We start from the raw sequence: 26,856 nt of genomic DNA, 5'->3' as shown, positions 1-26,856 counted from the left end.
GATCTGCCCGCGTGTAAAACACTGTGCTAACAGCAGCTACGCTCCAGGGTTCTGATGAGGATAAAATGAGTTTGTACACACAGAGTGCCTGCCCCGTAGGAAGCACTATGTAAGGGTTAGCTGTCATCATTATTAAACAAAGCTTAAGCATTTTCCATAGAGGAGGCTTACCTGTGACAGATTCGTATCTCTGCTTGGAAGAAATTTTCAATTGATCCTGGACCTGAGCAGGCCATCTGTGGGAAAAGACTGCAAAACATTAAAACCCAGCCTCACCCAGGCAGCTTCCCCCAACACACACACACGCTACAAACCAGTGCTTACCTCTCGGAGCTTCTTAAAGACGAATGGGGTGCCCTGCCTCTGTCCTCTGTAGACGTCAGCAAAGGTCCCCTCGCTGATTTTGTGGGTTTGGTTGAAGTTGTCGGTTGCGTGAACTACGTCCACCTCATTCCAGAAAAGGCTGTCCACAGCCAGGCTCAGGAGGGTTTCTTGCTTAGGAATGGAGGTGCTGACATCCTGGGGATTTAGAGAAGAGAAGGAGATTAACATGAAATTAACATGGAAAATACTGTTTTCCCTACTACCCTGTTTCCCCGAAAATAAGACAGTATCTTATATTAATTTTTTTCTCCCAAAGTTGCGCTACGTCTTATTTTCAGGGGATGTCTTATCTTTCCATGCGCTAGATCTTATTTTCGGAGGATGTCTTATTTTCAGGGAAACACGGGTATCTCAGGGGTCTTAGAACAGCAGAGCTGAAGGGATGGAGGGGATCATCTTATCCAGTGAGGGGAAATGATAAAAAAGGACATGAGTCCCGCAGCTCAGTTGGAGTGCCTTCCTGGACACCAAAAGGTTGGGGGTTTGATTCCTGGTTAGGGCACATACTTAGGTTGTGGGTTCGATCCCGTCAGGAAGCATAGGGAAGGCAACTGATCAATGTTTCTCTCTCACAATGATATTTCTCTCTCTCTCTCTCTCTCTCTCTCTCTCTCTCTCTCTCTCTAAATCAATAAAAACATATTTTCAGGTGAGGATTTAAAAACAAAACAAAGGACATGAATAGGGCCAGCTCAAATCCAAGCTCAGGCACTACTTTGCTCTGTGACCTTGGATAAGTCACTTCACCTCTATGAACTCTAACTGCATCAGCAAAAATGAACATCACAACCATTACAGCCTGGAGAGAAATGCTGGCGACTAACTAAAATGTGAGTCTTACTAGCAAATGGTTGATGTTTGCTTTTCTTTGTTTTTCAGTTTACAAAGGTAGCACCAAGGGGGTCAAAGAGCTGAGGTGAGATTGCAAGGCTGGTCGATGGCCAAGCTGGTTCCCTGGTCCTATACTTGGTCCATGTGCTGGGAAGCAGGATAGCGGTTCACGTAACCAAAGACGCTTCTGGAATCAGAGCTTTGAGGCTGCTTGTGTGGGTAAGCCTATGAAAAGCAGCAGCTCTGCTTCAACAGTTCCCTTCTTAAAAAGAGGTGTACAAAACGTACTTTAAAAAAAACAAAAAACTTTTTAGGCTCTTTTAAACAGTTTTAGAAAATTAGTGCTGGTGTGTGTGGGAGGGGGCGGAGATCCCATTAATCCCATTATTCACTGAACAGCTATTCGAGTGCAGTGAGTGTCCTGAGGACCAGATATATCAGATTTTATTTCACAAACTAGAATCCTGATGCACACGTTGTTTTGAGAGTTGGTGTTTCCACTTACATTACACCATAATCATTCTCCCACGCTATCCTCTTTGGGCAGGATGAATTTTCAGAGGACATGGAAACCGTGTTTAAGTGAGTCTCCTCTCTGGCGCAGCTTCCTTAACCAGCCCTGCGGTGCTGGCTGCTTCACCGGGCACCCTTTTAGGGGCCAGTGAATATGTTCTAATTTCTTGTTAAAATCAGAAGAACAAAAACAAACTTTTAAAGTCAAAGAAAATGTTTCCGTTTTTAACCTAGCTTGAATTATATTCACTTTGACATCGATGTAATTATAAAATAGAAATTATTTTTAATGAAAGAAAGGGCCCGTGAAAGCACAGGTGCCCGAGACCCATGAAAGTCATGTGTGGCCTGGACCCAAGTCACTGAACATTTAGAACAACACAAACATATTTTGGGTTGAAAAAATAAACTAGGACAGAAGGCAGTCTGTAAGCAAATACTACTGCAACCAATATATTTATATATAAATGAGACCTGCCGATGACCGGGTCTCACTTACACACAAATAATGGAAAAGCTCATTAGTGCATGGACCCCCCCACCCCCAACCTCATCCCAGTTCTATGGAGTCAGTACTTCCACCTGAGCGGCTCAGAGTCATTCCCCCCTCACCCCACTCTAACCCCGATTGGTCTCGGGGAATAAGTGCATTGCTGTTTTGAGAAAGATTGAGTGCCACAGACTGGGGCTATGGCTCTCAGATGGGGACTTACCTTTGGGTCGGCTGAAGCAGGAAGGTCTGTTTTTAAGGAAGCAGCGGCATCTTCGGGAGGAGGCGGGAGGCTGGCTCCGGCTGGAGCAGGCCCTGGAAAGAAGGGGCTGTGGGTCAGATGGGGCGCCCCTGAGGGAAGAGGGAGCGGTCCCTGTCAGTGCCCGGACCTAACCAGACTCTGACTGTCGTCAGTAATGACAGCTACCAGTTCCTGACACCCCAGGCGCCAGACTACACAGTCCTCCCGCGGCACCTAAGCGAGTCCTTATGACAGCCCTATGGATTGGTCCCCATTCAACAGGCGGGGAAACAGAGGCACTGGAGGGGGCCACTTGCCCAGGGCCGCATGGTGCGGAGCAGAGCCAGCCTTCAAACGGAGTATCGTCCGCGTGACACCTAACCCCTGCGCAGTCACACCTCCCTCACAAGGGTCCGAGGACACAGGAAAGTTAGCCACGAAGCCGGCCTTCCGGAATCCTCCCCACGGCAGGCATGGCCGTGACGAGCCTCTGAGTCCGAGCAGGAGAGGCTGGGAGGCCAAGGAGGGCTTCCCAGAGGAAGGAGCATGTGACCTGGGCTTGAGAGAGGAGGAAATGCTAAGTGGATATGAGGCGGGAGGGGGGGAGGCACGGGGAGGGGGGGAGAGGCACGAGGCAGTGCAACTGGACCGGAGGGAGACACTGCAAACACTGACATCAGCGACAGCTCCGGTGCCTCCCTGTCTAACTCATGAACTCTCACCACAGTCCCGGGATCACCTGCTCTTTACCGGAGCTGAGAACGAGGCCTCTGCGTAACGGGGCCCCCTCCCAGGGAGACCTGGCCCTGACCCCAGGGAGGCGGTGACATGCACCTGCTTCCCGTAGTGCTGGTTGGCGATATCAGGGAAGGATGACTAATCTGGACTTTCAGCCACAAAACAATGCAGAGGACTGAAGTGGAACCCGGTGAACCGGCAGTGAGTCCTGCTGAGCTATTGACCCGGCAGCTGGCACAGCTCCGCTGGTACAGAGCCCGAGGCCCTCCTCCCCACGGAGCCCACAGGAGCTCCCTCCGCCCCTCCCCGGGGCTGCGGCAGCTTTCAGAGCTGTCAGGGCTTTTTTTGTTTTTGTTTTCGTTTCCACGTTTGCCAGTTTTTGTGAAAGAACTGCATTTGAGAAGGCACCGTGTTTGCACACCCACACGGCGTTAGAGAACCCCAAAACGGGCCACCCTGGGCCTGTCGCATTCATCCCTCTCCTGGATGTTGGCCCTGCCTCCGTGCGCCTCACTGAGCTACTGGACGTTTTCTTTCAATCCACTCTTCATTCCCACACTGTGCTATGCATTCAGCCTTGGAATCCCTAGCTCTTGGTGCCTGTGATCTGTATTTTCTCCAGCACCCATGCTCCCGTGGACCACTGGGTCCAGGCTCACATTCTGGGAACGGCTGCTCCAGCCCAACTCGACCTCCCTCCGGCTTCTGTCCCCGCCCCCTGGCCTAGCTCCGCCTCTGAGGGACTACACACATAGTCCCCTGTCCTCTTCCTGTGGCTCCAAGGTCAGCGCTGGCCTCACACAGCCAGAATTCTCTGGTCTGACCTGATGCCCGGGGCTCCCTCTGGGGGCTGCACCAGGTCTCTTGGGTTGGGGGGATCACTGAGGTCCCCTCTCGTGACCTTTGAGGGCCACTCGTTGGAGGAGGGGCTGAGTCTATTTATCCCTCTGGTTTTGTCAGTGAACAGGAATGGGATCTGGGCCACTCCCACAAGGATGGCACACCAGGTCCGAATGCTGGCGGAAGGACCGGGTCAGGGAAGACACGGGGCTACGTAAATGTCATTTCAAAAACACTAGCGTTAACCCTTAATGTGACAACACCTTTACCCCCCCTCAAAAAAGCACACAGACATTTCCTATGAAACTCTTCCTAGACTGTCTGCTTTCCCAGGCCGAACGCAGCACACCCATCCGGCTACAGGGCACCACTGTGGCCTGAGCACAGAACACAGGGCAGCCTGGCACGTGGGCTCTCTGGCCCCCGCCCTGGGGCTGGCAGTGGGCCTGCCGGCAGCCTCCCTGCCTCCTTTCTGCTTGTCACACAGAACTGGGCTCACGTCCTGGCTCTGACGTTGCTAATGAGATGGCCTGGGTGAGTTGTGCTTCACTTCTCCAGCTTCCTCAAACGTAAAAAGAGCACTAACAGACCATTCCTTACAGAGTGCTTGTCCAGATGAAGAGATACGACGGTTTTAAAGCACGGAGATCAGCCTCCGTCTGCTGTGTATGCCTGGAGCACCAAGGCTGGCAGGACCGTGTAGAATGAGAGTGAACAGATCCTTATTGACAGCCCAATGGCCTGGCCCACGGCGAAGGCTTTCTGAGGTATTTCGGCTGCTCGGAGCCCTTTTACCTGGACTCCGGCTTTGAGAATGTGTTTAACAAGGAGCTCAGAGTCTGTCTGTGGCTCACCGACTCAAGTCTTTTCCTCTTCCACATCCCTCCCCACTTCCTCCCCACCTACGGCACGGGGGTCGGTATACACAGGGGTGAGACGTGGGCTCTGGCCCTGGACAGTGTGGCTCAGGCGGTTAGAGTGTCTTCCTGGTCACCAAAGGCGGCAGGTTTGGTCCCCTGGTTGAGGCATGTGTGGGAGCCAACCAATCGCTCTCTCTCTCTCTTTCGCTCTCTCTAAAATATCAAACGTTTTCTAAATTAAAAAAACAAAACAAAGGTGGGCTCTGGGCAACTCACCTGAGCTGAATCCCAACCCCCACCCCCACCCCCCGCCCCCGAGCCAGGAGGCTCTGGCAGGTTCTGCGTCCTTCCCCAGGTATGAAGGTGAGGAGTGGGCCGAAACCGGTTTGGCTCAGTGGATAGAGTGTCGGCCTGCAGACTGAAAGGTCCCAGGTTCGATTCCGCTCAAGGGCATGTACATTGGTTGTGGGCACATCCCCAGTAGGGGGTGTGCAGGAGGAAGCTGGTTGATGTTTCTCTCTCATCGACGTTTCTAACTCTCTATCCCTCTCCCTTCCTCTCTGTGGAAAATCAATAAAACATATTAAAAAAAAAAAAAAAGTGAGAGGTGGGAGCAGCAGAGGCCCACCTCCCTGGCAGTCAGTGTGGCTCACCAGGCAGTACCCATGACCTCCGGCAGGCAGTCTTTGTTCCCACTTATCATACCCCCCAGCCTCCGCTGCCTCTTATAGGAGTTATCTCCATTCCTACAAGGTAACCAGCCTAAAGTGTGGGGCCCAAAGGAAGTCTGGGGCTTTCCCAAGAGAGGACAAGCTTTGGGTTATCTGATGTGATGAACGATTACTCTCTTATTTTCAGTTTGGGCAAAGATAAACAATCAGCTTCCTTCCTGTCTATAGATTGTATTTGTCATCTCGACCTGCCAGGGCACATGTCTTCCGAGGGGCACTCAGGAATCGGAAGGGGGCAGAAGCTGGGGGACCCGTGTGCTGCTTGTTTCTGCAGTCACCCAGACAAGGAACAAAGAGGCAGCTACACCTGTGACTGCCCCATCCTGAGCAGCACTCCCTTAGAATTCCCTTATGTTATTACTGTGTTTCCCGTTGACCATCAACCAGTATCACATTTGCTTTATGACTATTTCCCCTTATTTTTAATTGCTGATCAAAGTTCTGCCCTTTTTTTTTTTCTTTCTTTAGCTACAGGAAATAACTCAGACTCCTTGGCCTAGAATTAATTTTCCAGACTTGAACTAACTGGGGTGTCTGGAATATTCCTAACATCAGCGAACACTTTAAAAAAAAATTTTTTTTTTTTTAGCCCTAGCCGGTTTGACTTAAATGGAAAAAATGTTGGCTTGCAGACTGAAAGGTCCCGGGTTCGATTCCAGTTCAGGGCACATACCTCGGTTGCAGGCTCCTCCCCGGCCCAAGGCCTATCTTTGTCTCTGTCTTTCCCTCTCTCTTCCACTCTCTCTAAAAATCAATAGAAAAAATATCCTAAGGTGAGGACTAACAAAAAAATATTTTAAAATAATTAAATAATTTTTAAAATGTTTTTAATTGATTTTTAGAGAAGGGAGAGGGAGAAACATAAATGTGATCAGCTGCCTCCTACACGCCCCCTACTGGGGATGGAGCCCACAACCCAGGCCTGTGCCCTGACCAGGAATCAAACCGGTAACTGACTGTGCACTGGATGAGCCCAACCGAGCTACACCAGCCAGGGGACATCAGCTAATAGTTAATGAGCAAACCTGTAGTGTATGATTCCTTACCACGACATGATGATGTAGGTTCTGTTATTATGCCCATGTTATAGAAGACAAAACTGAGGCACTGAGAGGCTAAATAATTCTAATAGAAAGTGGCAGAGTTGGGATTCAAATGCGGGTCTGTCTAATGCAAAAGCCTATGCATGCTCCTCAGTCCATGCTGACCGTGGCTTCGGGATCCACATTAGTGACTGAGGTTTCACAGGTTTGGGCTCTTTGGCTCACATGCAGGAGGCTGCGGGAGAAAGGGAGGGAGGCTGGGCACCAGGGGAGAGATGGTGAATATGGAGATGTGGGCATGCGAGGCAGTGCCCCTCAGGGAAAGTACAGCTGGCTGAGTCCTGCCACCATGGGGTCAACTGTCCCTGGGCCCTTTCCTGGACTTTTTCCTCTTTAGCTACAGGAAATAACTCAGCATGGAGACAAATCAGAAGTGGTTTGAAAGGCCTGGGATAACAGTGTGTGCAGAGGGTAGGGACATATAAGCGTTCAAATGACACTGCTCAGATGCCACTTCCTAGTCATGTGACCTTGAGCAAATCACTTTCCTCTCGGTGCTTCAGGTGCCACAGAGCAAAGCAAAGGACCTGTGACTGGCAAAGAGGACCCGGGGGCGGGCATGGAGCACCCCACCACATGGCTGTGAAGGCCAGGCCCTGGGCCTATGGAAAACAGACAGAGAAGTCACTAGGCCCCTGAGCCTGGAGCTGGCATGCAGGGCCAGTCTGTGTTGGGGGCGTGGGAAACCACAGGTAAAGAACCTGGGCCCCATGCCGGGCTGTTTAACTCTCTGCACTCACAGCTTCTCATCGGTGAGATGGAGAGAATCGCCAGGCTCACAGCTGAGAAGGGTTAAATAAGTTACATCACTGAAGTGCTTAGAACAGTGTCTGGCACACAGCTCTCATTCACTGAGTTCTTTCTTTCCTTAAAAATAGTAAAAAATGGCATATTCTTTTACTGACTTTTTTAACTTAATATATTGTAAGCATGTTTCCATGTATGCATACATATCCGGATCATTGTTAACAGCATTATTGTGCTAATAATGTTAACAGTATAATGTTAGGCTAACATATTATTGCAATGACCTGTCATTAAATTTACCATTCCCACTGTTGTTTCTAATTGTTTGTCATTATACACTGAGCTGAATATCCTTATAGATAAATCATTTCCTTACGTATTCTTTAAATTAAAAAATGTAATACCTGGGCCCGGCAAGGCAGCTGGCCCCACGAGCTGCCCCTTCTTCTGTTCGTCCTCCGTGCTTCTTACAGACGCTGCCCAGGGCCTGGTTGGCTTCTCGGCTCCCGGGAAGTCTGGGGCAGAAGGCCTGACTTCAGGCACTGGCTTCCCTGAAACAGGTGGAATGGGAGAAAGGTGTTGTCATTCTGTGAAGTGGAGCAGCCCTCAGGAGGCGGGTCTGGTCCCGGTGCGGCCTCGAAAGCACCGTGTTCCCAGCGCGCTCTCTCCCTTGGAGCCTGGGACCGTCTGTGAAGTGTAGAGGTGGGTCAGGGCAATCTCCTGTGATGGCTCCAGCCCTGACACTCTGAGTCAGAACCCCTGGTTCTAGTCCTCCCAGCAGGGCCTGGCCCGGCGGCTCCGTTGGTTGGAGTGTCATCCTCTACATATGGTCAGGGCACATACCAAGGTTTTGGATTTGATCCCCAGTCAGGGTGCATTCCAGAGGCAACTCATTGATGTTTCTCTCCCACATCAATGTCTGTCTGTCTATCTGACTCTCTCTCTCTCTCTGTTCCTTTCTCTAAAATAAATAAACATACCCTCAGGTAAGGATTTTTTTTAAAATGTAATCCTACTAGTTGTGTGACCTTAGACAAGTCACTTTCTTTTAAAAAATATGTTTATATTGATTTTTAGAGAGAGAGGAAGGGACAGAAAGAGGGGAAAGATAGAAACATCGATCGGCTGCCTCTTGCATGCCCCCTACTGGGGATCAAGCCTGAAACCGGGACATTTGCCCTGACTAGGAATCGAACCAGCAACCTCTTGGGGCATGGGTAGATGCTCAACCACTAAGCAACACTGGCCGAGCGAAAAGTCACTTGCATTCCAAGGGCCTGTTTCCTCACCTATAAAAGGAAGATCATGTTAATGTCTGCTTGCCTACCTCATAGGCTGTTGGGAGGGAAATGTGAGAACACAGGCTGAAAGGGCTCTAGAGCCCAGCTGGTGTGGCTCAGTGGTTGAACATCGGCCTATGACCCATGAGGTAACAGTTCAATTCCCGGTCAGGGCACATACCCAGGTTTCAGGCTCCACTCCAGTAGGGGGCACGTAGGAGGCAGCTGATCAACGATTCTCTCTCATCACTGATGTTTCTCTCTCTCCCTTCCTCTCTCTGAAATCAATAAAAACATATTTGAAAGAAAAATGCAAGGGCGCTATAAGTTATGCATTTCCATGAACACATGGGCTAGTTAAAGCTATCCATCCTGCTAAGTCCCCAGTTGAGCCGCTGGACATAAAAGTTCTGGCCAGTCCTACAGCTTCCCCTTCCACAGCAGCAGTGGAAACATGTGCATCCTTCCCTGTTTTAGAGACGGGGACTCTGAAAATAGCAGCTACGTCAACTGAGCACCAACACTGCGACAGCCAGGCCCGGCTCTGCACGCATCAAATCCTCACAAGGATTTCCCACTTTGTCCCAGTTAGAGATGAGGAAACTGAGGCCTGGGCAGGTTAAGTGACTTCCCCAAGGTCACATCGCTGGGCAGACAGGGCTGGCCGAAGGAGCCTGGGCGGAGGCCACCTGCCCTCTGTGATCACTTCCCCTTTGCATCAGCTTGGGAAACCCCAAGGTACTGTCAGGGTGTCTACACTGCCTCCCACCCAGCTTCTCGGGGCCGACTCTGTGTCAGGCAGCTTCCTTCATCGCTGCCCTGGTGTCCTCTCTCCGCACAGCCACTGCCTCCAGCTCGGAGGCCCTCGGATCCCTCCCAGGCTGCGTCTCACTAACATACAGATCTGGCCTCATCACCCCGCTGCTTGAAGCCTTTACGACCCCATCATCTGGTTAAAGAATATACTCTTCACCTGACTCCGGATATCTCCCCATTGCCTCCGAGCAAATCCAAACTCTGCAGCCCTGCACGCACGACCCCTCACCCTCTGGTGGTTTGCAGTCGACCCATGTTTGAGAACCACAAAAATGGGGGCACCCACGTCCCAGGGAAGGCTTCTGCCTTTACCTCTCACACCTGCATCACCAGGTGCAGCTGGGACAGTCCCCCTCCAGCCTCTGACCCCAGGAGCATTCATTCCAACAGGTAAACTGTCTCTGAACAAAACTGGTTGTTACCATGGAGCCAAAGCACTTCGAACACAAGCTTTGTGGGACTAGAACAATATTTTTAAATATATATATTTTATTGATTTTTTACAGAGAGGAAGGGAGAGGGATAGAGAGCTAGAAACATTGATAAGAGAGAAACATTGATCAGCTGCCTCCTGCACACCCCCTACCGGGGATGTGCCCACAACCAAGGTACATGCCCTTGACCGGAATCAAACCTGGGACCCTTCAGTCCGCAGGCTGACGCTCTGTCCACTGAGCCAAGCCAGTTTCGGCAAGGGACTAGAACAATATTAATGATGCCTAAATGCATGGTACTACACTTGTATGGCACCAAGCAGGTTTATTGGACGGTCATGACGATCTAGGCTGGTTAACAATTATCTGCATTTTTTTTTTTTTTTTCTGAGCACATGGAGGCTCTCAGAGGCAAAATTATTTTTCCCTGAATCAAACAGCTGATAAGATTCAAACCTAGGACTAGTTTCACTGTCCCCTCTCATCGGTTAGGACAGAATTACTCAGATACCAAGGTCATTACCATCACCTGCAGAGGGCACTGCCCAGGACCCCCACCTGCTCAAAAAAGCAGGAAAACTGGGCAGGAGCTGGAGAAAGGCTCGAGGGAATGCACAGAAGTAACAGGAAGGCTGAATGGGGGAGAAAACGTGACTTTTTCTTTGACTGTCACTGATAAAGTATTCATTTAAATAAAACTCTCTTGCCTGGACTGGTTTGGCTCAGTGGATAAAGCGTCAGCTTGCGGACTGAAAGGTCCCGGGTTCGATTCCGGTCAAGGGCATGTACCTTGGTTGCGGGCACATCCCCAGTAGGGGGTGTGCAAGAGGCAGCTGATCGATGATTCTCTCTCATCGATGTTTCTAACTCTCTATCCCTCTCTCTTCCTCTTTGTGAAAAATCAATAAAATATATTATAAATAAATAAATAAATAAATAAATAAAACGCTCTTATAAAAGAAGTAGCAGAGCTTAGCTGTTTAGAATTCAGGCCCTGGGATGGAAACCAGTTTCATCCATTCCCAGTTATAGTGACTCTAGTCGACTTTCCCCAGAACTCAGAGAAAACACTGCATGCCAATGGCTTAGCTCAAAACACAGGAACTTCATTAAAACATTGGTTAGCTCTCCTACAGCCCACATGGTGAGCATAAAGAGTAGGGTGGGAGTCTTCATTTTCATCTAAATTGTTTCCCCCTTTTTTTCAGTTTTAGTATACTTACTTTTCAATTATGGTAAAATACACATAACATAGATTTACCATCATAGCCATTTTTAAGTGTTGAGTTCAGTGGCATTAAGTACATTCACGTTGCTGTGAAACTATCACCACCACCACCATCTCCAGAAATTCTGTCCACATCAAACACTACCTCCCCATTCCCCTCCCACAGCCCCTGGCAACAACACCCTACTTTCTGTCTCTATGTATTTTACTACTCATTTAAAAAAAATTTTTTTTGCCGAAACCGGTTTGGATAGACCGTCAGCCTGAGGACTGAAGGGTCCCAGGTTCGATTCCGGTCAAGGGCATGTACCAGTAGGGGGTGTGCAGGAGGCAGCTGGTCGATGTTTCTCTCTCATCGATGTTTCTAGCTCTCTATCCCTCTCCTTTACTCTCTGTGGAAAATCAATAAAATATATTTTTATTTATTTATTTATTTATTTATTTATTTTTAGTAAATGAGCTTCTATTTTATTTTATTCACCATATAACACTTGCACCTCTTCCTCCGTGAGGGGTTCTACAGGTTCTTAAGTAAAACAGCTCATTAACCCAATTACCAATATAGCCATAGAGAGCATAGGAAACTATTGTACATCCTTCGAGGCTGTCTCATAAACCACATGTGGGAGGCATTACAGAGAACTCCGTCCAGCTTGAACAACCAGTCTGTCTGCTGGTTATTGACAACTCCTGAGAATCTCTTCCTTTTTGTTTAATCATCGCCTGAGGATATGTTTTTATTGATTTTATTTTTTTAAATACATTTTATTGATTTTTTACAGAGAGGAAGAGAGAGGGAGACAGAGTTAGAAACATCTATGAGAGAGAGTCATCGATCAGCTGCCTCCTGCACACCTCCTACTGGGGATGTGCCCGCAACCAAGGTACATGCCCTTGACAGGAATCGAACCTGGGACCTTTCAGTCGGCAGCAGGCCGATGCTCTATTCAATGAGCCAAACAAGTTAGGGCTATTTTTATTGACTTTAGAGAGGAAGGTAGGGGGCGGGGCGGGGAAGAGAGAGAAACATCGATGTGAGACAGAAACATTGGTTGCCTCCAGCATGAGCCCCAACTGGGGATCAAACCTGAAACCCGGGTATGCGCCTTAACTGGGAATCGAACCTGAGACCTTTCAATAAATGGGACAACGCTCCAAGCAACTGATCCACACCTGCCAGGGCTCTGAGTATCTTCTTTTAAGTGAATATTCATGGTTTTGTTTCCATCTGTGTACCTGGTTATTTCATGAGCAAAGACATCGATGGGTTTGACAAGGACAAACGCATGAACTTTTTTCCTAATGCCTACTCTAGTGGCATAATGCTTCTTGCCATTCTTTTTTTTTTTTTTTTTTAATATATTTTATTGATTTTGTACAGAGAAGAAGGGAGAGAGAGAGAGTTAGAAACATCGATGAGAGAGAGTCATCGATCAGCTGCCTCTTGCACACCCCCTACTGGGGATGTGCCCGCAACCAAGGTATGTGCCCTTGACGGGAATCGAACCCGGGACCCCTCAGTCCCCAAGCCGACGCTCTATACATTGAGCCAAATCGGTCTCGGCCTTCTTGCCATTCTTACGCCACATCATTTGAGTGGTTTCAGCTCCCAAGTTAAGTTACAAGCTGCCTTTTATCTCTTTTGAATCCACCCCAGTGTCCAGAATGACGCCCAGCACAGAGCAGGGGCACCAGGACCGGGGGTGATGGTCTCTGTAGGGAGTCAGAGAGTGGCTGAATCGCCTTCGGTGGCTCCGTCTTCCGTCACCACCAGCGTGCCGGCCCGCGTGGAGTCTGGGAGGCAGAGGCCTTAGGGCCTGTCCTTTTTAAAAAAATATATTTTATTGGTTTCTTACAGAGAGGAAGAGAGAGAGAGAGAGAGAGAGTTAGAAACACCGATGAGAGAGAGTCATCAATCAGCTGCCTCTTGCACATCCCCCACTGGGGATGTGCCTGCAACCAAGGTACATGCCCTTGACCGGAATCGAACCTGGGACCCTTCAATCTGAAGGCTGACACTCTATCCACTGAGCCAAACCGGTTTCGGCGGACCTGTCCTTCTCCGGAGCAGTTTCCTCATCGCTCGGGAGGCCACAGCCCAGCCGCTGCCACTGCCCCAGCGGACAGCCGGCCGGAGTGCGTGGCAGCGGGCGCCCGCCCTGAGTGTCTCCCCTTGTGTGCTTTTCACACTTTAACAGCAAATACAAAGATGTTGTGTGCATATCCATTGACGTGGAAAGGCGTTAATATATTGAGTGAACAAAAAAGGATACATGTGTTATCAGTGTTTTGGTAAAATATGTGTAAAAATAGAGAAGACATCCATCTACGGAGAGAAAAAGAGCCTAAGAACGTACACCAAATGTTCACAGTGGTTATTTCTAGGCGGTGTAATTATCAATAAATGTACACTCTGGGTTTGGGAGGTTTATATTTTTCAGTTTATTCACATTATAGAATTTTTCAACAGTGAAAATGGATTTGTTGCATAGAAAAGTATGTTTCTCTCTTTTATTTTAAATAGTTTTATTGATTTCAGAGAGGAAGGGAGAGGGAGAAAGAGATACCCTGTTTCCCCGAAAATAAGTGTCTTATATTAATTTTTTCTCCCAAAGTTGCACTAGGTCTTATTTTCAGGGGATGTCTTATCTTTCCATTCGCTAGGTCTTATTTTCAGAGGATATCTTATTTTCGGGGAAACACGGTAGAAACATCAACGATGAGAGAGAATCATTGATCGGCCACCTCCTGCCTGCAACCCAGGCATGTGCCCTGGACCGGACAGAATCAAACCCGGGACCCTTCAGTCCACAGCCTGATGCTCTATCCACTGAGCTACACCAGCGAGGGCATGGAACTGAGTCTTCTGAACTAGAGTTACCAAAAACCGTGTGCCCTGCAAAGTCCATCGGGCCCAGATCAGGAAGCAGGCGGTCACTAAATTCAGATCCAACTCCCTTCTGGTGTTTGCTACCGAGTGTCTAACGTGCACAGATATTTAGGAGGAAAGAACCTGGGACTCGGGGCGGGGAGGAGCCTCGCATGAGGGAGGAAAGTAAAACGAAGGGGCACTGAGGCAGGAAGGGGGATCCCCTCCCAGAAGGATCGCGAAGAGGCAGGGCTGGGTGCCTGGAGAGCACACACTTCACGCTCCCCAGCTGGGGGCTCAGGCTCTCACAGGGGCGGCCATGGACCACACCCCCTCTCTCCAGCTCCCCTCAGCGGAGGCCCTTCTGGCCCAAACAGGGCGCCCAGATGCGGCAGCCCTGCAGGCAGGACCCCTGGTGTCCCGGGGCTGTGTCTTAGGAACTGGCTGCCTCCCACAGGCGGGGGAGAGCACAGTCCCTGTACAAAATGCAACAGGGAACCACCACTGCGGTGAAGGCTGATTCCTGCACTGACGGATCCGGGGGGTGCACAGATATGGACACTGGGCCCCGGTCAGGAAGGGGCCACCCCATGCCACTTGGTGTCCTTGTGTCTTTATCTTCCCTGACAACCCGCCTGGTGTAGGACATGGCCTCTTTCCCAGCACCCTTCCTCCACAGACTGCAAGGGTAGGATCCCGTGTTCCTCCAAGGGCCACATTCTGTGTATGAGGCAAAAGGGCAGAGGGGCCCAGCTCCTCTCGGGACCCCAGGCTGCCATTCCCTGCAGAGCCAGGCCACAAGGAGCTGCTCCCCACTGCTTCGGCTCCCGCAGGTCCCACTGCACCCCGAACTGCCCGCGGCCCCAGGAGAAGCACCGTCCCCCGTGTCTCCGCATCTGTCACACGGGGGGGGGGGAGACCTGGCCCGACCTGAGCTCAGGGCCCTTTTCCCGTTGACTCCGTTCCCCTTCCCGCTCAGTCTTTCTGTCTCAGCCAAGACACATTTGGCAGAATCGCCCATTTATGGCTGCCCTCCATGGCCTCCACCCATGGGGAATTTAAAAGGCGTTGTTGCCAAAACCGGTTTGGCTCAATGGTAGAGCATCGGCCTGCGGACTGAAGGGTCCCGGGTTCGATTCCGGTCTAGGGTATGTACCTTGGTTGAGGGCACATCCCCGGAAGGGGGGTGTGCAGGAGGCAGCTGATCAATGTTTCTGTCATCGATGTTTCTAGCTCTCTATCCCTCTCCCTTCCTCTCTGTAAAAAAAAAAAAAAAAATCAATTAAAAAAATATTTTTTAAAAAGGCGTTGTTGTGTTTCCAGAGAGTCCGGTTTCTCTAAGGAGAGTCCGTTTCTCTCTTGTTTACCTTGTTCTTTCTCAGTGGCTGCAGAGGCCTACAGCTGGGAGCGGAGGGGGGCGGAGGGGGGACTCCCCGGAGGATGCCCTGAGGCTGAGCCTGTCAGCACCGTCAGGCTGGCCTGTCTGTCACACTCGGAAGTCACACTCGCACTCGGAGAGCTCAGCTGACAGGAGCCCCATGCCAGTCCGTCCGTCCGTCCGTCCGTCCCCAGGAGACAGTCTGAGGAGAGGTTCTGGTTTCCTGTGAAACCCCCGCCTCAGCAAGCTGTGGGTGCTCAGATGTCTTTCAGACAATAAATAAGACGTTTGGACACCTTCCTTCCCACTCTTCAGTCCCGGCCACCTGGTCTGAGGGGGAAGGTACAGAGCAGGCCTTTTGCTGCCGCCTTCCCCCATCAGAAGCAGAAGAGGGAGGAGGTGTGGCTCCCTGCCCTTCCTGCCTGGAAACCCGCCTCTGAGAGCTGATCAGATAAACACCCCTCCGCCAGGCGGTGCAGCGGAGAGTCATGGAAATAAAAACAGAACCTCGAGGGCACGAAGGGTGAAGGAGCTGATGTGGTCATGAGGAGAGGAGGGGGTGAGCGTCCGATCGCACTGCGGCTTTCCTGTCTGCGAAGGCCACGCTGGTTCTATCGTTACTGTGACCGATGCGGAGGCGCGGCCGCAGGCTCCCAGGACAACGTTCTCCCGGGGATCACAGCCTCAGATTCCACACCAACCTGACTGCAGGATCAACCCAAAAACATAAACGTGATCAAACACACACATACACACACACACACACACACACACACACACACACACACAGAACCAAAATGCCCTAGCCGGTGTGGCTCAGCTGGTTGGGGCATTGTCTCGTATACCAAAAGGCCGAGGGTTCAATTCCCAGTCAGGGCAGATTCAACCTCTCCTCCCCCCCCCCCCCCCCCATTAGAGTATATATGGGAGGCAACCAATCAATATTTCTCTCTCTGTCTCCCTTTCTCTTCCTCTCTGTCTGAAATCAATGAGAACATGTCCTTGGGTGAGGATTAAAAAAAAAAAATAGCCCTAGCCAGTTTGGCTCAGTAGATAGAGTGTCAGCCTGCCAGTGGCCAGGCTCGCTGGCAAGGGAAGCCTTTGAAGTCTCCTCTGACAAACGAGAGGAGAGCTGTCCCCACACCCGAGAGCAGCCGTGAGCGCGAGGTGAGGCAGTGCCCCGCCGTTACCGCTGTAGGCCAGGCCTTGTCCCCGGGCTCTGCTGCAGGCCTGGCCCGTTTACCTGCGATACCAGCTCTGGGGACGAGCTCCAGCTGCTCTCTCTGCGTTAGACCTCAGGGAAGTGAAACCCGGGACGGTCATTTTGTTTATTTGTGCCCCACTGCCCTCCGGTGAAAGGCTTATGCACGGTGGGCCCCTGGCAGAGGGGCCCGGGGTCCCCTCCCCGGCTGCCCAGGAACGCCTAACACGACAGCAAACCCGGGCACCGCACACGTGAGCAGAAGGGCCGCTAGCTGCTGATAAGGTCTCTCCTCCGTGGGCGCACTCTGGAAATCCCCCCGTCCTCCACGGCCCCCACGTTAAACAGTGAGGCAACCTTTATACACTGGTTTTCATTCTTCGGCTGACTCAGATGGTTGGAGTAAACAAATGAAAGTGGTTCAGCCATAACTAAAGCGCCCTGATACATAGCTTTCTAGGCCTTTTCTTTTTCCTTTCCTAATCCCTGGGCTCGCTCAGCCCCCCGGGAATCCAAAGTTCTGTCCCCACTACACCCCCCCCCCCCACACACACACACACACACTCAAAATTACCAATTCAAACCCGGGACAAAATCAGGTAAATCTGAGGGCATGCTCTGTTTTCCCTCTCCCCCTTTCCCTCCCCGCCCCGCCCACGGACCTGTACTGCAACAGCTGCTAAATGACTCATCCTCCCCGTTCATGCTTTTGTTGTGTTAGGGACTAGGGATTTCATTCCTTATAAAACTGACATGACCCTGCCCTTCAGCTAGCTAAACAAGAGATATCTAATTATAAACTGCGGTGCGTTTATATTTTTCAGAGGGGGGAGTGAGATTTGATGCCATCTAGGGACCTGCCCCAGTAAGGGTTAAGGTCAAGGGGGCCTGAGTTCCCATCCGGGGCACGTTACTCAGTGTCTGAGCCTCGGTTGCCTCATTATAACGCGGGGATAATAGGATTGGTGCGGTACGATGCACGCCGGGTGTGTGTGAGGTGCTGAATCCAAGTTATATGACTAGAACCCAGGCACACTGGCTCCTAACCTGGGAGGCCTTGGCCCAATGCTACCGGCTCCCCTGGCAAGCTCCTGGTGGCCCCCCTAGGGTCTGACTCCTCAGGTTTGGTTCTTTCTAATCCTCGCCTGAGGATATGTTTGCATTACTTTCAGAGAGTGTGGAAGGGATGGGGAGACAAAACATCACTGTGAGAAAATCCATCGGCTGTCTCTAGGGCTCCTGTCCTGACCAGGGCTGGGGATCGGGGCTGGGGACGGAGCCTGCAACTGGGGTACACGCTCTTGACGGGAATTGCACCTGGGACCCTTCAGTTTGCAGGCCGACACGTCACGCATTGCGCCAAACCGGGCAGGGCCCTGTTCATGCTTCATTGTTCCCGGATAGCTGGAAAGGGGCGGATGTCGGGAACGCTTCCAAGAGAGCAAACACGAGCCCCGTCTGACCTTGCAACACCTCAGCCTCTTCGGGATAAAAAGAGTCCATTCTCTCGTGTCCTTTTTAGGCAGCCGCCAAAAATTCCCCACTCCAGAGAGCTCAGCTCCAGGAAGGAAATGGCGCTGGATGAGATGCCAAACCTAAAGCTGGAAGCCGTCAAGGTTGCACAACCAAGGAGAGTCTACCCGGAAACCGAGAACGGAAGACTCCCGGGAGGGCGGCGGCAGCAGATGAGACGCTAAACCTTGGTCGCCTCCCAATTCCCTCCGGATCCCGAAGCTCCTCGCTCTCCTACTCAGCCGATACCCGGAGCCCCCCAGGCCCCCGTTCCACACAGGGGCCTGAGCAGCGGGATCCTCCCCAGGGACAAGCCCTCCGAAGTCTCCCCTGGGCTCCAGGGGAAAGCAAACGGCCAGCACCGTCAAACTCCGGGTGGCCTGGCCCACTCCCCTCCCGCTGTCCTCTGCCTAAGGGAGGCGCCATGGCCTCTTCTGGGTCCTCACACATGGCTCCCCGCCCCCCCCCACCAGGCCTTTGCGGGTGCTGTCCCCTTCGCCCAGGAATGCTGTGTGGTCTCTCTCTTCGGCCGGCCCACTCATCCTCTGAATGGAGACTTCGGTTTCACTTCCTCGGGGAAGCCTCCCTGATGAGATCAAATCTTCCCCTCCTCCCCTGTCCTACCTATCGCCTACCCTACCGACGCCTCTCCTTGGAGCCCTCACACCGGGGTGGGTACTGCGTCTCCATGTCATCACCCACGCTGGACGGCAAGCTCCTTGAGGTCTAGGACCTTGTCTGTCATTCCATTGCTGTGTCCCCTGTGCCTAGCACAGAGCAGGACACACCTGATAAATATTTCTTTAGTTCGTCACTGAGTCTCTTGCCCAGCTCTGTGTATCCAACTCCCTGTGTTGGAGAGAGAGAGTGTCAACTCACAGGCGAGGCACACCTGGTTTCTAGCCTCCAAACTGGGGCTAGAGCCATCTGATCCCAACCATCCACAGGCTCAGCTCCTGGGCCTGCTTTTGGCAGCATTTCCCTGGCTCCAGAGCTCAGAAGCGATGGCAGGCAAGCTGGAAGCCACAGCTCTGACCCTTTGGCCTCTCCTCTCATCCCCGCACCTAAGCCTCCCACATGGTGACACGTGGCTTCTGATGCCGGGCTCACAGGCCCCTCCTAAGCCGGGCCGTCAGGAAAAGTCCCTCTTAGGTTAGGACTCTTCACTTCCCACTTCAGATGAGGCCACAGAGAATAATGAACAGGAGTGCCTTCCCCCTCCCCCACCCCTCCCCAATGCCTGCCCCTTCCCCAACCCTCCAGGACAGAGCCAGGGGTAGAGAACCAGGAGTGAGAGCAGTGGTTCTTTTTGTTGTTGTTGTTAATCCTCACCCAAGGATATTGTTCCATCGGTTTTTAGAAAGAGTGGAAAGGAGAAGTGAGAAATATCAAAAATCAATGTGGTGAATAACATCGATTGGTTGCCTCCCGGACTCTTCCGTCTGTCCTCGGGCCAAGGCTCTACCCACTGAACCAAACCAGCCAGGGCGAGCAGTGGTTCTTTAATCTTCATGGCACCAGAGCCGGCCCGCCCTGGAGTTCCTGAGTCAGCAGATTAGGTGAGGCTCAGGGATTTGCATTCTAACAAGTTCCCAAATCTGGGGCACCCATGTGGGAATCACTGGCTTCCTGAGGAGAAGGGGCTGCCGGATGGACCAGGCCAAGGACTGGCTCCCCTAGCAGAAGGGACTTTTTACAGTTCCTGTCAGCCAGACTTGTCAACGACTTCAACAAGTACTTCAGAGGAGAGTTTTCACTGGCTTCCTATTCAGATTCCACCGCCGATGAGAGACTACAAATCACCCACAGGTCCTGGGCCCTGAGCTAAAAGAACTGATGAGGCCTTCAGGCCGGTCTCCCTTGCATGTTTTCCGGTGGGAAGACAGGTGTATGTGGATATCTGGGTGGCCCAAAGGGGAGGATCGTAGGGAGACTGCTGAGAGGTTACTTCCTCTCCTGGAGTAATAGAAGCTTTAGTTGTGCACATAACCTCCCAGCTAAAGATTACATTTCCCAGCCTCCCTTGCAAGTAGGTGTGATCATGTGACTGGGTCCTGGCCAGTGGCTTGTGAAGGGAAATTAGGTGTGCAGCTTCCTGGGCACACCCGGCTGGCTGGCTGGAATGTGCTGATGGGGACACCGGGCAGCCATCTCAAGTATGAGTCAGCCACCGGATGTCCAAGGCCACAGAGCAATGGAAAAGCAAGAGCCTGGTCCCCCACACCATTGAGCCGCCCTATTGAAGCGGATCAGTAAGAAGCTAGGAAGCCTTGGTCATTGTGGTTCAGTGGTTAGAGTGTCAGCCTGCACACCTAAGCGTCTCGGGTTTGATTCCCAGGCAAGGGCACATTCCTGGGTTGAGGCAACCAGTCAATGTGTGTCTCTCACATCGATGTTTCTCTCGCTCTCTTTCTCTGTCCCTCCCTTCCACTCTGAAAAGCAATGGAAAAAATATCCTCTGGTAAGGATTAACAAAACAAAACAAAAAAAAGGCTAGGGAAATTCTTTGGAAAGTGGAATTGGGAAACTGTGACAGGTAACCAAACAAACTGGCCGAGAAATTTACAGCCAGATACACACTCAGGTCCCCAGAGTGGAAAGCCCTGGGTGCCTAGCAACAGGTAAGACAGGGGCCAGACCTTGCCCCCAGGGTGGCCTTCCCTCCCCTGGCACATGGCTGGCCATGTGACTTCATATCACTTGTCATGTGGTTTTAAGACTCCCTCCCCCCTTTACCTCCCTAGAAATAACATCGAGGCCTCAGTTGTGTTTCAGCTCCAGAAAAGAAACAAGACCAGCTGTGACAAATAAAACCCTGCCCTGGTGTCAGCCAATCAGTGGAGGCCAGGACCCTGAACCGACAGGCCTGGAAAAGCTGATGAATATTCTTTGCCATCCTTTCCTAAGACCTCCCCTAATGCCCAGGCTTTAAAACTCTCAAGACAAAGGACCCAGCACCCTGACTCCCTCCTGGAAGCAAGCCCGTGCCCTTCCCTTCCTCCTTTTCTTTTTTCTTCTTTTTTCTTCTTCTTTTTAATAATATATTTTATTGATTTTTTACAGAGAGGAAGAGAGAGGGATAGAGAGTTAGAAACATCGATGAGAGAAAATCATTGATCAGCTGCCTCCTGCACACCCCCCACTGGGGACGTGCCCACAACCAAGTACATGGCCTTGACCGGAATCGAACCTGGTACCCTCCAGTCTGCAGGCCGACGCTCTATCCACTGAGCCAAACCGGTTCCAGCCCTTCCTCCTTTTCTTCCCTCACAAGCGTGCATCTCCCAGACCCTAAGGGACCCCAGGAGACTTGGAACCAGGGGAGCACAGGGTAGCGGTGGCTCAGCCCAGGCCACTCCCCTGAACCTATCCCCAAGGCCCCCTTTTTCTCTGACTTTCCCGTGAGCCCACAGCCGCCTGGCCTGGACTCATGTCTCTCCCATATGTTTCTGGAGAGACAAAGCAGCCCTGCCTAGTCTCCTGCTGTCTCTTCTGTCCCAGGCCTTCCTCCTCTCACTGTCCCCAGCTTCAGTAACCGTGCTCTCAAATCACCTGGACTCACGCGCTGCACATCTTTCCTGCATGAAGTCAAGAACCCACTCATGGGGCCTGGGCCCTTCCTGTAGCACTCTCAGCCCTGGGCAGCCACAGGAGAGGAAAACAAACTGACTTCTTTTATTTAAAAGTCACTGGAGTCTGCCTTGAGTAACAGCATGAACCCAGAATGCTGCTACAGGACACCACCCAGGAGTGGCTGCGAGGGTAAAAAGAGCTGACACGGGCAGGTCTGCTGGAGGACGGGTGGGGTAGCTGGGGAATAAGCCTGTACTAATTTACTCTAATTCTTATGACACTTGGTGTTGGACAAATTGAATGAAACGATGGTCTCTCGGCAATTAAGGTCAAGAAAATCCCAAGGAGCAGAGACCCACATACCCAGCACAATCAGGCCAGCAGCCACCCACAATACGTGATTTCAAAAGACTTGACGCCTGTGTGGTCCCCGACCGTGGTTACCACACATCACCTTTCAGTTCAGGCCCAGCCTTCAGAAGGGCCTCTGTTAAATATCTGTTAATACAAGCACTAGAGCCGGAGCCGGAGGAAGCCACTTTATATCTAGGACTTCCTGTAGGTGTGATTGCCAAACACCAGTTTTATTCAAATCTAGCCAAAGCCTTTAAGTGGTAGGCAGAAGTCAGGTTCTCAAACTGCCGGAGGCTGAGCAAGGCCATTAGCAATCCTCAACAAGTACATGCAAAATAAGGTTTCACTGGTGCGCCTGTTCCGGACAGGGGACCTGGCCCGGATGGTAGTGTGTGGGTTCTTGACTTCACACAGGAAATACTTCCCAGCAGTGAAATAGTTGAGGACTTTTGTTGGACATTTGGAGGACATTTGTTGAACCCGGGAACAGTGAAACAAGAAAGGGCCTAGGACAGTGGTCGGCAAACTCATTAGTCAACAGAACCAAATATCAACAGTACAACGACTGAAATTTCTTTTGAGAGCCACATTTTTTAAACTTAAACTTCTTCTAATGCCACTTCTTCAAAATAGACTCGCCCAGGCCGTGGTATTCTGTGGAAGAGCCACACTCAAGGGGCCAAAGAGCCGCATGTGGCTCTCGAGCCATAGTTTGCCGACCATGGGCCAAGGATAACAGAAGGACTAGGTGGGGAAATGAGCCTGGGCTGGGCTGCTTTGGCTCACTGCGACATCAGAGAAAAGGGGGTCCATGGGGGAAGGTTGGGGGGGTGGTTTGCCCAGATGAAATGCCACTGCCCTTTGCTGCCCTGGTTGAAAGCCTCATGGGGTCCCTTAGAGCTTAGGAGGTACGTGCCTATGGAGGGAGAAGGAGGGAGGTGTAGGTTGTGCTCCTGGGAGGGAAGGAAAGAGAGTGTGAGCTGGGACCTTGTTTTGAGGGTTTTAAAGGCTGGTTGTGACCCAGCCGGTATGGCCCAGTGGTTGAGCATCAACCTATGAAGGTCACAGTTCAATTCCCAGTCAGGGCACATGTGTGGGCTGCAGGCTCAATCCTGGGGATTGTGAAAGAGGCAGACAATCAATGATTCTCTCTCATAATTGATGTTTCTATCTCTCTCTCGTCCTGTCTGAAAGTAAATAAAAATATATTTTAAAAATAAAATAAAGGCTGGTTATTTAGGGGAGGGTTTCAATAGAATAGTCATCAACTTTGTGCTGATGTACCAAAATGAGATTTATTCTCTTTATCTGTCCTTGGGTGTGACAGGCAAATAGCACTAATTGGATTTCTACCATCTACCCTGTTTCCCCGAAAATAAGACAGTGTCTTATATTAATTTTTGCTCCCAAAGATGCACTAGGTCTTATTTTCAGGGGATGTCTTATTTTTCCATGAAGAAGAATACGGTACACATTTATTGTTAAATGAAAACAAAGGAAATTTATTACCTGTATACGGTACGGTAGTACGGTAGTTATCAACACAAACCAGACAAACTGTGAATCCTACAGTATCAAGAATTTACTCCTTTATTCAATGGCAATCATGTCATCATCTTCTGGAACATCATCATAACAATCCAATTCCTGAATTTCCTGGTGAATTTCCTGTGAATTTCTTTCAGAATCAGTGGACCAGATCTCTCATGTTTAGCAATAGCATTCTGAGACAGAGCCTAGGGGGGGCCTTGTTTTCGGGGGGGATGCCTTATATTTCACTCAAAGGAAACCTGTAAGTAGGTCTTATTTTCGGAGGATGTTTTATTTTCGGGGTATCTCCCTGAGTAGGGTGATTTAAGCTATTTACCCTCTGGTTGGTGGGAAGTGCAAACCATGTATTTTTTTTTTTTTTTTTTTAAATCAATCTTTATTGTTCATATTATTACAAAGGTTCCTCATTTCTTCCCCCCTCCACCAGGTTCCCACCCCACCCTCTGCCCCCTCCCCATCCCCCATTGTCCTCATCCATAGGTGCACAGTTTATGTTCAGTCTCTTCCTCCCTCCCTTTCCCCGATAGTAAATCCCTTTTCAGATAGTAAATCTGTTACTTAGCATTTTCTCATATCAATATCATGCATTTTTTTTTAAAGTATTTTTTAATTAATTTTTTAGAGAGAAACATGGATATTAGAGAGACTTGATCCGCTGCCTCCTGCTCGCCCCCTACCGGGAAATGAGCCTTTCGGTGCATGGTAGGACGCTCAACCAACTGGGCCACGCTGGCCAGGGCCACACCGCTTACTCTTCGCTGCCCTTGGCTTAGGGACGATAGGATTCTCTCGATGGCTGCAAATTGCTATTTACTAGTAACTACCTGTCTCAGTTTCCCTATTCCTAGCTTCTTGCTCTCCTGCCTCACTACACTTAGGGAAGGGAAACCTGCTTTGACCAGTTGGAATACAGAAACTTAAAATGCTCTCCACACACCCTCTTTACTGCCTCCAAAGAGTAACGGAAACTGCTGGCACTTATTTCCCCCTCCGGAAAATAAAAAGGTACAGAAAGGGGCACTACCTTGCCCGGGGACGCAAAGCAATAGTGAAAACACAACCAAACTCGCAAGATAGGAGAACAGCCAGGGGTTTGTGGATGTGGAAACAAGCAGGCTTCACTCTCTCTTCCTCAGGCAGCTCTAACCGGCCAGGCCCAGGGCGGGAGAAAGGGCTGGGAGCAGAGGTGGGCACTCTCCCAGCCCCGAGGGGACAGAGGCCGTGGGGACAGGAAAGCAGGGTCTGAGGAAAGGTCTACGCAGAAGAGAAGGGGACAGGCAAAATGTCGCACTGTTTCCTGGAAACCCAAGCACTTAGCTCTCTGATGTTCTCACGAGAAAAGCTGAGAATAGAGGCTCTGGATCCAGACCCGGAGAAACACGGATGTGAGGGACACACACCCACTGGCGCCCCAGCCAGGGCCCAGGCCGGGGAGGATCCTGCCACCAAGGGAGACTGAAACCGACAACGGCCTTCGTGTCAGGAAGATGGAAGAGTAAAGGAGACATGGCACCAGAGATCAAATTGGAGAAGCGAATGAGTCAGATGCAAGCCAGGCTGTGAAGGGGAAGGAAAAAAATATGTCGATGTCTAAGCTCAGAAGAGTCCACGGGCTCAAGAGTTAAAACCTGATGTTTGTTTTCTTTTTTCCCTGTTGTGTTATAAAGATATGAGTGTCTGTCCTGGAAGAAATACAGTGTCTGTATCTATAAGACTTGAAGTTATAAATAAAACAGTTAGAAAAGAAAAAGAAAAAAAAAAAAAAAAACGGCTCTGGATCCAGACGGCCTGGGTGTGACCTCCATCTCCGCCCAAGACCGGAGATAAACTGTGACTAATGTCTTCGTTGGAAGGTAAACTCTTTCATTCAAACTTTTTTTTTTTTCATTCAAAAAATTTTAATTGCGAATGCTGCCTATTTCAGGTTGTCATATCGGAGTATTGGGGAAAGTTTCCAATTAGTAACCATCGTGCCTCAGGGAAACCTCGCTGGCTATGATACTGCCACTGCACACAGCTCATGTCACTTTTCTAAAGATTCACAAAGGTCAAAGGCGGGAGAGCACACGCGGGGACTCACAGTTGAGGATGATCTGGGCGGCGCGGTACAGCTCCAGGCGGCACAGCAGGTCCAGCAGCTGCTGGACGGTGGCCTGGCGCATGCCCCACCACCACAGCAGCTCGCGGGTGATGCTCACGCCCTGCACCCGCTCCATGGACTTGATCTTCCGCAGCTGCGTCAGGTCCGGGATCACGTAGGAGGCTGGAAGGCGGGGGAGAGGATAGGGTCAGAAAAGCCATGCCTCCCGAGAGGGTCAGTGCATCAGCCAGGCTTCCTCCTTCACGTTTTCCCCATCTGCCCCAACCAGACGGCAATCCCACCATCAGCACCAACCCCGATTCCACTGCATCCCCGTGCGGGCCGGCACGTGAACACCTGGACTGAACACGGCGTCGCTGCCACACGAGACTCTGGAGGAAGACGCTGGGCGTGGGGGGCGGGGCCGCGAGCGTTAGCTGCTTGTTTGCTTTGAGCAAGTCACTGCCCCGTGGAGCCTGTGTCCTCCACTGTCACCGCGGCAACACCCCTGCCCGCCTCCCCTCCCAGACAAGCCCTGCGAGGGGGTTTACGTGGCCCGTTCACCATTAGATCCCGTACAGCGAACAGGGCCTGGCACAGGGCCGGGCCAGGGCCAGGACTCGGGTGAGGCAGGGGAGGGCACCAGGGGGCGAAATGTAAGGAGGGACCACTCTTAGGGCTGGTCATGCGCCTGAGACGGGCTAGGAAGGCAGACCAAGTGGAACAGGGAAATGGAGACAGCTTACAGCCATCGAGGAAATTGCAATTAAAGCACATGGTTTACAACCAGAGGGTAAATAACTTAAATCACCCTACCCAGGGAAGTAGATAACAGAAAATCCCATCAGTGCCATTTGTGCCAACCCCATCCGAGGATGGAAGTCAGGGAAATAAATCTCATGTAGGTGCATCAGCATAAAGCTGGTGAATATTCCAGAGAGCCTCCCCTCAGGCCTCCCCAGCCTGCACCCCTGCACCTTTCCTTTCCCCTTTTCCCCCTCCCTCTGCCCCTACACGTTCCCTTCGCCTTCTCTCTCCTAAGCTCAAGGGCCCTCCTTTTGTTTGTGACTTGTTTTCTGAGCCTACGCAGCCCAGCCGGCTC

General features: G+C 51.1%; 1 protein-coding gene across 1 annotated transcript in view; it reads right to left on the bottom strand.

Moving 5' to 3' along the window:
• The window catches only part of IRAK2 (interleukin 1 receptor associated kinase 2), a 58,420-nt gene that overhangs the window by 21,065 nt on the left and 10,499 nt on the right, over nucleotides 1-26,856 (bottom strand). The window contains exons 2-6 of the mRNA XM_084901957.1: nucleotides 25,755-25,937; nucleotides 7,883-8,029; nucleotides 2,442-2,533; nucleotides 325-519; nucleotides 172-236 (exon numbers count right to left, since the gene is read on the bottom strand). Of these exons, the coding sequence (XP_084758083.1) occupies nucleotides 172-236; nucleotides 325-519; nucleotides 2,442-2,533; nucleotides 7,883-8,029; nucleotides 25,755-25,937 (682 nt within the window). The remainder of the gene's footprint in view (nucleotides 1-171; nucleotides 237-324; nucleotides 520-2,441; nucleotides 2,534-7,882; nucleotides 8,030-25,754; nucleotides 25,938-26,856) is intronic.

This window comes from Pipistrellus hanaki (assembly GCF_964339955.1).
Source record: "Pipistrellus hanaki genome assembly, chromosome: 13".
Taxonomy (NCBI): Eukaryota; Metazoa; Chordata; class Mammalia; order Chiroptera; family Vespertilionidae; genus Pipistrellus; species Pipistrellus hanaki.
Note: the sequence above shows the minus strand (reverse complement) of the source record. Positions and strands in the feature narration are given on the sequence as shown.